A 12,634-nucleotide genomic window follows, 5' to 3' on the forward strand; every position below is an offset into this window, starting at 1 on the left:
TTTAAACACATGCTAGGAGCAGGGACACTCCACAAAAAAACAACACACACACACACACACACACATTGATTTATACACATCCTAGGAGCAGAGACCCTCCACAAAAAACAACACACATAAACACACACACACACACACATTGATTTATACACATACTCGGAGCAGAGGCTCTCCACACAAAACAACACACACACACAGACACACACACATTGATTTATACACATACTAGGAGCAAGGCCCTCCACACAAAACAACACACACACACACACACACACACACACACACACACACACACAGACACACACATTGATTTATACACATACTAGGAGCAGAGGCCATCCACACAAAACAACACACACACACACACACACACATTGATTTATACACATACTAGAGTGAGACCCTCCACACAAAACAACACACACACACACACACACACACACACACAAACACACACACACACACACACACATTGATTTATACCCATACTAGGAGCAGAGGCCCTCCACACAAAACAACACGCACACACACACACGCACACACGCCCACACACACACGCACACATGCACACACACACACACACACACACACACACACACACACACACACACATACTAGGAGCAGAGGCCATCCACACAAAACAACACACACACACACACACATTGATTTATACACATACTAGGAGCAGAGGCCATCCACACAAAACAACACACACACACACACACACATTGATTTATACACATACTAGGAGCAGAGGCCATCCACACAAAACAACACACACATAAACACACACACACACACACACACAGACACACACATTGATTTATACACATACTAAGAGGCCCTCACACACAAAACAACACACACACACAGACACACACACATTGATTTATACACATACTAGGAGCAGAGGCCCTCCACACAAAACAACACACACACACACACACACACACACAGACACACACATTGATTTACACACATACTAGGAGCAAGGCCATCCACACAAAACAACACACACACACACACACACACAGACACACACATTGATTTATACACATACTAGGAGCAGAGGCCATCCACACAAAACAACACACACACACACACACACACACACTGATTTATACACATACTAGGAGCAGAGGCCCTCCACACAAAACAACACACACACACACACACACACACACATACACACACACATTGCTTTATACACATACTAGGAGTAGAGACCCTCCACACAAAACAACACACACACACACATTGATTTATGCACATACTGGGAGCAGAGGCACTCCACACAAAACAACACACACACACAGACACACACACACACACACACACACATTGATTTATACACATACTAGGAGCAGAGGCCCTCCACACTAAACAACACACACACACACACACATTGATTTATACACATACTAGGAGCAGAGGCCCTCCACAAAAAACAACACGCACACACACATTAATTTATAAACATACTAGGAGCAGGGTCCCCACACACAAAACAACATACACACACACAGACACACACATTGATTCATACACATACTAGGAGCAGTGGCCCTCCACTCAAAACAACACAAATACACAGACACACATTGATTTATACACATACTAGGAGCAGACACCTTCCACACAAAACAACACACACACACACATTGATTTATACACATCCTAGGAGCAGACACCTTCCACACAAAACAATCCACACTCATTGATTTATACACATACTAGGAGCAGAGGCCCACATACAAAACAACACACACACACACACACACACATTGATTTATACACATACTAGGAGCAGTGGCCCTCCACACAAAACAACACATACACATATTAATTTATACACATACTAGGAGCAGACGCCCACATACAAAACAACACACACACACACACACACACACATTGATTTATACACATACTAGGAGCAGAGGCCCACATACAAAACAACACACACACACACACACACATTGATTTATACACATACTAGGAGCAGTGGCCCTCCATTCAAAACAACACAAATACACAGACACACATTGATTTATACACATACTAGGAGCAGACACCTTCCACACAAAACAACACACACACACACATTGATTTATACACATCCTAGGAGCAGACACCTTCCACACAAAACAATCCACACTCATTGATTTATACACATACTAGGAGCAGAGGCCCACATACAAAACAACACACACACACACACACACACACACATTGATTTATACACATACTAGGAGCAGTGGCCCTCCACACAAAACAACACATACACATATTAATTTATACACATACTAGGAGCAGACGCCCACATACAAAACAACACACACACACACACACACACACATTGATTTATACACATACTAGGAGCAGAGGCCCACATACAAAACAACACACACACACACACACACACACATTGATTTATACACATACTAGGAGCAGACGCCCTCCACACAAAACAACACACACACACACACATTGATTTATACACATACTAGGAGCAGACGCCCTCCACACAAAACAACACACACACACACACATTGATTTATACACATACTAGGAGCAGACGCCCTCCACACAAAACAACACACACACACACACATTGATTTATACACATACTAGGAGCAGACGCCCTCCACACAAAACAACACACACACATTGATTTATACACATACTAGGAGCAGACGCCCTCCACACAAAACAACACACATACACACACACATTGATTTATACACATACTAGGAGCAGAGACCCTCCACACAAAATAACACAAACACGCACATTGATTTATACACATACAAGGAGCAGAGGCCCTCCACACAAAACATCACACACACACATTGATTTATACACATACTAGGAGCAGTGGCCCTCCACACAAAACAACACATACACATATTAATTTATACACATACTAGGAGCAGACGCCCTCCACACAAAACAACACACATACACACACATTGATTTATACACATACTAGGAGACAGACGCCCTCCACACAAAACAACACACACACACACACATTGATTTATACACATACAAGGAGCAGAGGCCCTCCACACAAAACAACACACACACACACACACACATTGATTTATACACATACTAGGAGAGACAGACAAAAACCACAAACACGCACCACACAAAACAACACACAAAACATACACACACACATTGATTTATACACATACTAGGAGCAGAGGCCCTCCACACAAAACAACACACACACAGACACACATTGATTTATTCACATAATAGGAGCAGAGGCCCTCCACACAAAACACACACACACACACACATTGATGTCTACACATATTAGAGGCAGAGGCCCTCCACACAAAACAACACACACAAAGACACACATTGATTTATTCACATAATAGGAGCAGAGGCCCTCCACACAAAACAACACACACAAAGACACACATTGATGTCTACACATATTAGAGGCAGAGGCCCTTCCACACAAAACAACACACACCCACACATTGATTTATACACATACTAGGAGCAGAGGCCCTCCACACAAAACAACACACACAAAGACACACATTGATTTATTCACATAATAGGAGCAGAGGCCCTCCAAACACACACACACACACGCACTCACGCACGCACACGCACACGCACACACACACACACGGAGAGAGAGAGGCCTGGGCAATGTGCTGACGTCAGTAAGCTCTTCCCTACATGTTCATTATTTGCTGAGGAGTGAAGTGAATGGGATGCCGTAGCCTCTGTTAGATATTTAGCATTGTACAGCCCTACCAGTCTCTCTCAACGCTGTTTTTTGTCTGTCTCTGCCTGTTTGCTTTAGCAGCACAATGAAATACATAGAGAGTTAGAATAGGCTTTAGCATGCTACCATAGCACTGCCCTTTCTGCTCTCCCATTGCACCAGACAGAGCATGCCTGCCCTGCCTACGTATGGACGGGCAATACTGTAACATACATGGAAATAATGGCAACGCCACAATTCATGTTCATTTAGATTCATTGTAAAAAAATGAAAAATAAAGGAAAAGGAGCTGAAATGGAAAATTGCTCTGCCTCAGGCATACTAGAAACTATTTCAAGACAGTCCGTCATCGCTTATAGCACATCAGTGAATTTACTTAGAAGGACAGACAAGTGTACATACACAAGCATGTAGACAAGAACAAAACATATCTAGGAAGAATCTTGCCGTGCTGAACAACTAGTGCTTTTTGAGGTCGATTCAGTTTTGGTTCCATAATTTTTTTAAATGCACGTTTTAAGTTTTAACATTAAAATGCACTATACATTATGTGGGTTGAGTGCTGTAACACTGAATAAAACAATTAATACTATCACTTATTAACCAGAAGTTATTCACTTTTCACATTTCCTTACCTTAATAAAATATTTGTATTATTTGATGACTTTATAATTTAATTTCAAGTCATCATCTCATCTCTAAAGAGCTGCTGCCTACAACTGAAATGGTGAAGGCCTATCATTAGGTACATACTTAACTATACTGTACACTATTTTACATCACAAACCAAAGAACAAGGCTTATGTAAACAGTAAGCAACATAATTGACAACGCTCTTCCGAATATCATCTAAAGTATGTAACATTGCTGCAGAGGAGGACAGCTCGGTATCCATGGCTCGAAAGGTTCTTCTTTTACATCACTTTCTCCTTTTTATACGACCCCCACAGCTGACATTTTATTTAATCATGGTCCATTCACATGGTCCGTTCATGCTGCCAATCAGCAATAACCAGCCAATACCACAACAGTGCCAGTCTTTGCTAATGCATAGATCTGAGCCACTTCTTCTTGTTTTTAGCTGATAGGAGTGGGACCCGGTGTGGTCACCTGCTGCAATAGCCCATCCTTGACAAGGACAAACAAGTTGTGTGTTCCGAGATGCCTTTCTGCCAACCACTGTTGTACTGCTCTGTTATTTGCCCATTTGTGGCCCGCGTCTTAGCTTGCACAATTCTTTCCTCTCTCATCAGCGATCTGTTATCGCACAGAGGACTGAGGACGGGATGTTTTTTGTTTGTCACACCATTCTCTGTAAACCTTAGACAATGTCGTGCGTGAAAAGCCCAGGAAGCCAGGCGTTTCTGAGATACTGGCCCCTGCGCACCTGGCACATAAGTTCATACCACGCTCAAATTCACTTAGGTCACTCGTTTTGCCCATTCCAACGTTCAATCGAACAGTAACTGAATGCCTCGATGCCTGTCTGCCTGCTTTATATAGCAAGCTAAGGCCACGTGACAGTCTGTAGGAGCTAATCATTTTCATGAACTGGGTGGTGTACCTAATAAACTAGCCACTGAGTGCATATAAGACAATATATGATGGGTATGATGCAAAATACTTGTTTAATGTTGTAATTGTGTTGGTAACCGGTTTATAATATCAATAAGGTATCAATATAGCTAAGGGCTTTATCCAGGCATGACGTAAATCAAAGCCATGTGCCTAAGTACAGCTCTTAGCCATGGCCAATATATAACACCCCCTTTGGGTCTTATTACTTCATTATATCCTATACAGTAGGTGTGTTTGTTTCACCGTATGTACGGTGTCTATATTGGTGTCTGTGTGTCTCTGTATGTCTGTGCTCCTGTGTGAACACCAGGTGTCTCTCTGTGAGCAAATGTGTGTGTGTGTGCGTATGTGTATGTCCATAAAAATTAACCCATGCTACGTGTACACGGGCCAATGTAAAGACGTGCATTCATTATTTGTCTGTCTGTGTGTGTGTGTGTGTGTGTGTGTGTGTGTGTGTGTGTGTGTGTGTGTGTGTGTGTGTGTGTGTGTGTGTGTGTGCGTGCGTGCGTGCGTGCGCGTGCGCGTGTGTGTGTGTATCAGGAAGGCTCAGGCCCAGTAACAATGGATCCCAAAGCAAAGTGCTGACAGTGAAGTAGTTGTGGCCGACCCCCTAGCCCCGAAGGTGTGTATATATACCCACACACACCCCTCCCTGGCAGAGCGCTTAGTGGAACCCTGCGAAACACACAGCTTACGTTTTAGGTAGGTCTGCTGGCAGATGGCTTCATGTTTATCTAATAGATTTAATTTACTCCTATGTTTGGATAGATCTGATCTAATGGGCCTTGGCACATAGCTTTATGTTTATCAAATAGTGATGAACCACAAAGTTATTTGATTGGAGATTCTCCATTGAGCATGTTTTTTTTAAGACGTAAGGCTTGATCTGGGTCCCGGAAACCGGCCCATAGATTTCTATTTGTCTGTGTGATAGAGCTTCGCAGGGCTTTTAGAAGAGGGGACTATAAAATAATGTTTCCCAAATGATGGGTCTGGAACCAGTGGTGACTGGGAGTTGTTAGACTGTTAGTAGCAGGATGCGTTTTTGTTTTATCTTGTTTGGAGGATTAGAATACTATTATTTGAAAGGCTTCAGTTTAGGTGGAATGGTATAGAATAATCTGAGAACCATTGAGGCTATGATGACCGGGAGCTTCAGTGCAGTGGTATGACTGGTCATCATGCATAGATCACTCTGTTTGTTTAAAAGAGCTTACCAGGGCTTTGGTAGAGCAGCAGATTAACAGGGAGAGCCTGGTGTATAGAGCTGGTCAGGCGTCCTGCACACGTCTGTCTGAGGCTTTACCTAAAGGTTCATTGAACTGTGTTATTCTGTAGCTACTGGTCAGGGGACCAAAGGCTATGGGCCATTCACTGGGAGCTTCGAGGCAGGGTGGGATTTCTTGGTGTAGGCATAAAAAATGTTTTGGTCAAGAATTAACTTAATTATTTATATGTTCAGTTAATATCTCCCTCTCTCCTATCTCTCTCCATTTCAGCACTGAGACAGAAGGACATAATGGCTCTGACCAACCCAATGAACCCTGTGAACCCCATGCCCATGGGCCCATGGAAGATCACAGTGTACGACCAGGAGTACTTCCAGGGAAAGCGTATGGAGTTCACTGCCTGCTGCCAGAACATAATGGAGTGTGGCATGGAGAACATCCGCTCCCTGAAGGTCGAGTGTGGCGCGTAAGTAGTCCCAGAACTTTTCCCAAAACATGGAAGACTTAGGGGAGGTTTTACTGCAGGCTAACATGAGCCAATGTCAGCCATTATTGCACTGGGCACTGACTAATCTTTCTCTCGCTCCTTAATTATCTCTTCTGTAATTTCTCTTTCTTTCTCTCTCCCTACCTTCCTTTCTTTCTCCCTACATCGCCCTCTCTGTCATTACATCTCTCTCCATCACTATTTCCCTCTTTCCTTCTCCCTTTCTCTCCCTCCAACATTCCTTCCCTGTATCCCTCCTTTTGCCTCCCTCTAGCTGGGTTGGGTATGAGCACTCCAGTTTCTGTGGCCAGCAGTTTGTCCTGGAGAAGGGAGACTACCCCCGTTTTGAGGCCTACAGCGGCAGCAACTCCTACCGCATCGAGAGGATGATCTCGTTCAGACCCATCTGCTCCGCTGTGAGCCCTTAAATGCATCCAATATGGCACCCTATTCCCTATATACTGCACTACTTTTGACCAGGGCCCTTAGGGCTCTGGTCAAAAGTAGTAGCCTATATAGGGAACCTTACGGCATACAATGCTATCCCATCCCACATTATCATGGATCATCACATTATTATCATTATCAACATTATCTACAATGCATCAAATCACATTGCATTACCTTTACTATAACAACTCAAGACAACATAACATTCTATGACATTATCATGCAAAGGTTACCAGATTACTTACATTGCATAATATTGTATAACCTTATGATACATTCAATTATCAATAACAATACATGAAATACTATAATTATGTAAACTGCTGCTTAATATGTCTCTCTCTTCATCTCTTCTCTCTCTCTCCCTCCATCTTTCTCTCTCTCTCTCTCTCTCTCTCTCTCTCTCTCAGAGCCACAAGGAGTCCCGTATGACCATCTATGAAAAGGAGAACATGATTGGTCGCCAGTTTGAGATGTGTGATGACTACCCCTCCCTGCAGGCCATGGGCTGGTTCAACAACGAGGTTGGATCCATGCACATCCAGAGCGGAGCGTAAGTACTAATGCCACGACAGGGACACTGCCACTTCACGCTAAATATACTACCACTGCTATTTCTGCTATTACTACAAGTGCACAATTGCAGGTGAACCATCTACTCACTCAGCTTTAACTACAACTGAAATACTACTACTACTCTACTACTACTTGTACTACTACTACCAGTACACTACTGACACAGACCAATCTCTACTGCTAATAATGACTGTTACTACTACTACTACTACTACTACTACTACTACTAGTAGTACACTACTGACACAGACCTATCTCTACTGCTAATAATGACTGTTACTTCTACTACTACTACTACTACTACTACTAGTACACTACTGACACAGACCAATCTCTACTGCTAATAATGACTGTTACTTCTACTACTACTACTACTAGTAGTAGTACACTACTGACACAGACCAATCTCTACTGCTAATAATGACTGTTACTTCTACTACTACTACTACTACTACTACTACTACGACTACTACTACTACACTACTGACACAGACCAATCTCTACTGCTAATAATGACTGTTACTACTACTACTACTACTACTAGTTGTAGTACTACTGACACAGACCAATCTCTACTACCAGTAATGACTGTTACTTCTACTACACTACAACAACTACAACACTACTACTACAACACTACTACAACAACTACTACAACACTATTACTAATACTACTACACTACTACTACTACTACTACACTAATACTACTACTACTTCTACACACTAATACTACTAAAACACCACAAGCTCTTTTTTTTACTACTACACTACTACTACTACTACTTCAACTACAACACTAGTACTACTGACTACACTACTATTACTACTACTACTACACTAATACCAATAGTACGGCTACTACTACTGCACTACTACTAGTACTGCTACTACTACTACTACTACTACTACTACTACCGACTACACTCCTATTACTACTACTACACTAATATCATTACTACCACTACTACTACTGCACTACTACTACACTAATACCAATACTACTACAACTACTGCACTACTACTACTACTACTACACTAATGCCAATACTACCACTACTACTACTACTACTACTACTACTACTATTACTACTACTACACTAATACCACTACTACCACTACTGAACTACTACACTAATACCAATACTACCACTACTACTACTACTACTACTACTACTACTACTACTACTACTACTACACTAATACCAATACTACTACCACTACTACTACTACTACTACTACTACTACTACCACCACCACTTCTGCACTACTACTAATACAACAATAATACCAATACCACTACTACTAATACAACACTAATACCAATACTACCACTACTACTACTACTACTACTACTACTACTACCACCACTTCTGCACTACTACTAATACAACACTAATACCAATACCACTACTACCACTACTAATACAACACTAATACCAATACTACCACTACCACTACTACTACACTAATACCGATATTACTACCACTACTACTACTACTACTACTACTACTAATAATAATAATAATAATAATAATACAACACTAATACCAATACCACTACTACTTCTACTGCACTACTACAGCTGACCAACCTTTATCATTTCAAACCTGAAGCTGCCATTCCAATAATACACTACACTGTAATCATTTCCACACGTTTATTGCCTGCAATACTCTGTCCTATTGCCTAAGTTGATTCTCATCCTAATTCCCATGGCACACTCTGACTTACCTCACAGTAACAGTGTATCTGATAGACCTGTTCTCTTCTCTCCCTCTAGCTTCGTGTGCTACCAGTTCCCCGGCTACCGTGGCCACCAGTACATCATGGAGTGTGACTGCCACGGAGGAGAGTACAAGTGTTACCGTGAGTTTGGCTCCCACGCCCAGACCCCTCAGATCCAGTCTATCAGGAGGATTCAGCACTGAGCAGGAAACAACCTTCTTCATCCCTCCTCCTCTTCTTCTACTTCCTACTCCTCCTCCCTCTCTTCTCTCCCCTCTCCTACTACTCCGCCTTATACTCTGCCTCCTCTCCCTCGCCCATCCCGGTTCCGCTGGTCCAGCTAGTCCAGGCAGGATTGCGGGCCGGGCCTCAGGTGCTTACCGGCGACGTCAAATGTTCACGATGCTTTTCTTTTTTTTAAACCCATCATGAAAAACAAAAGGAAGAACGAATTGAAAGACAGGGAATGACAGAGATGAGAGAAAGAGTAATGAATCCTCAACACCTCCCAGAGGCTGGACGCCAAACTTTTTTGCTCCTCTTCGTCCAACGACATCATCATTATCATCAGCTTCTTCTTCTTCATCATCGTCATCATCACCACTATTGCCTGTCACCGTAGTTGTGATGGTAAACATTGTATGAGACTGACGAATAAAGAGAACAAGCAAAAGAAAGAGAGAATAACAAGACAATGACTGGCTTGTAGTTGTGTAACTGTGTTTGTTTGTCCCGCACTTCCCACCCACACACACAGCGATATGGGGGAAAGTGGGTGGATACAGATGAGGCTTGACATGGGAATATAGTACCCTGATAAACAGAGTTTATAGACCATACGGCCAAGCACTTATTAACTCACCTGCTTTAGGGTAACTGGGGGGGGGTAACTGTGCAGGTGCAAGTGAGAAAGGACTCACTTGCCGGGTAGGAAACCCTGTTCTCTTGGGTTGGGGAACCATTGCGTCGAGGACACCATGTGGAGTGGCGGAGAGCCAAACTCTGCTGTTTCGGTATAGCATGCAGTTATAGCTGAGAGTATTGCTGTTTGGACAGTGCCCGAAGAAATGTGTGTGCATTTACGTACGGACAGAGTATTGAGCACTTACTGTAGGGCTGAAGAGTACCGCTATATGTAACATAGCTTGGCTTATGCTGAAGATGTGTGAGTGCAGGTTTCGGTCAGTGGAAGCTGCTGAGGGGAGGGTTGGTCATAATAATGGCTGGAATGGCATCACGTATTTGATACCATTCCACTAATTCAGCTCCAGCCATTATCAATTTGGGTGCCACCAACCTCCTGTGGATTGGGCAGGTTACTTTCTAAATGTAATCCATTACAGTTACTAGTTACCTGTCCAAAATTGTCATCAGTAACGTTACATTTGAATTACCCAAACTCAGTAATGTCATCTAATTACTTTCAGATTACTTTCCCCTTAAGCGGCGTTAGAAGACAAAAATGAATATTACCAATTGAATGACATCTATTTCAATATAAATCAGAGTTTATATGGCCATAAATGGATGTTGCATTTTACTTCAATGGTTATGTAGGCTTCTAACCTTTTGCTTTCTACTTCAATACAGATAATACAATGATTAGGCTATATATTTACATTAAAAACCAATGTCTTTCAGATTTACAGTCATTCCAAATAATTAAATACCCCTTGGTATTCATGATTTGGTGTCAAAAACCCTCTCTCTATCATGACACTAGGCGAGACCACAATGCAGACACAGGAGGCAGATGGTTGGAGTTTAAGATGTTGAAAAAAATCCAAAGGGAATAAGCAAGAAAATGGTCGTGGACAGGTCCTAACCAGATCAGAGTCCCGGAGGTACAGAGTGGCAGGCAGGTTCAAGGTCAGAGCAGGCAGAATGGTCAGGCAGGCGGGTACAGAGTCCAGAACAGGCAAGGATCGAAACCGGGAGGACTAAAGAAAAAAAAGGAGAAAAGGGGCAAAGCAGGAAAACGGGAAAACCTCTTGTAGGCTTGGACATACAAGACAAACTGGCACAGAGAGACAGGAAACACAGGGATAAATACACTGGGGAAAACAAGCGACACCTGGAGGGGGTGGAGACAATAACGAGGACAGGTGAAACAGATCAGGGTGTGACACTCTCCTTAACCCTCTCTCTGGCCCTGGAAGAGACACAGACTTTGAGGCCTTTTACTGCTGAGATAGGCTACCATACCCCGCTTCAACCTGACCCCATTGTCCAGTTGCAGAGGCCACTTCACCTCTGTGTTAGGGACCAGGTTGCCAGACAACTCAGTCAGTTTACCTGATCAGCCAATCACAGGCCATGTCAGGTGGGGTAAGTCTGAGACCCCTATTCCTTCTTGTTCTTTAGTTGGACGCAGGGGTATAGCGAGATAAAAGGTCAAAAACTGCATCACCTCAACACAACTCACCACTGGGCCTTTCCTACAAGGACAAGACTCCTCCTTGGACTTCCCAACGTGTGTTAGTGTGTCACTGACCATGTAAGTGGGCTTTGTTAGGGTTCATGTTTAAATTCTGTATCTGTATATAGTAGGCCCCTGGTACTGTGTAAATACTGCATAATTACCATTGTGTGCTTATTCATTTGAGGGTTACATGTTACTATCTAATGCCTGTTTACTAGCCACACTACTTTGTCCTATTGGGCTGTCCCTTTTGGCATAGTTCAGGGGTACTTTACATGTTCAGGCCATGAGGTAAAATCTCTCCCCATTACACTCTATAGGTCAAGATGACTGCCAGCCAGTTGTTATGACTGGCCTGCTCAGGTCAGGTTACCGGGGACCATAATCCTACAGAGAGATCTCTCACAC

General features: G+C 42.8%; 1 protein-coding gene across 1 annotated transcript; it reads left to right on the forward strand.

The window, feature by feature from the left end:
• The first annotated feature begins 5,986 nt into the window (after positions 1–5,986).
• LOC112216721 (beta-crystallin A1-like) lies at positions 5,987–10,496 on the forward strand. The gene is made up of 5 exons (XM_024376740.2): positions 5,987–6,037; positions 6,835–7,030; positions 7,326–7,467; positions 7,912–8,054; positions 9,860–10,496. The coding sequence occupies exons 2-5, from the start codon at positions 6,855–6,857 to the stop codon at positions 10,005–10,007; spliced, it is 609 nt and encodes a 202-aa protein (XP_024232508.1). The 5' UTR covers positions 5,987–6,037; positions 6,835–6,854; the 3' UTR covers positions 10,008–10,496.
• The last annotated feature ends 2,138 nt before the right edge of the window (positions 10,497–12,634 follow it).

This window comes from Oncorhynchus tshawytscha, linkage group LG17, assembly GCF_018296145.1.
Source record: "Oncorhynchus tshawytscha isolate Ot180627B linkage group LG17, Otsh_v2.0, whole genome shotgun sequence".
Lineage (NCBI taxonomy): Eukaryota > Metazoa > Chordata > Actinopteri > Salmoniformes > Salmonidae > Oncorhynchus > Oncorhynchus tshawytscha.

Excerpts from the sequence above, each read along its gene's own strand:
- LOC112216721 (XM_024376740.2), top strand. The coding sequence starts at position 6,855 with ATGGCTCTGACCAACCCAATGAACCCTGTGAACCCCATGCCCATGGGC. Across the intron at positions 7,031-7,325 it reads CTGAAGGTCGAGTGTGGCGC|CTGGGTTGGGTATGAGCACT; the intron begins GTAAGTAGTCCC and ends GCCTCCCTCTAG. Across the intron at positions 8,055-9,859 it reads ATGCACATCCAGAGCGGAGC|CTTCGTGTGCTACCAGTTCC; the intron begins GTAAGTACTAAT and ends CTCTCCCTCTAG.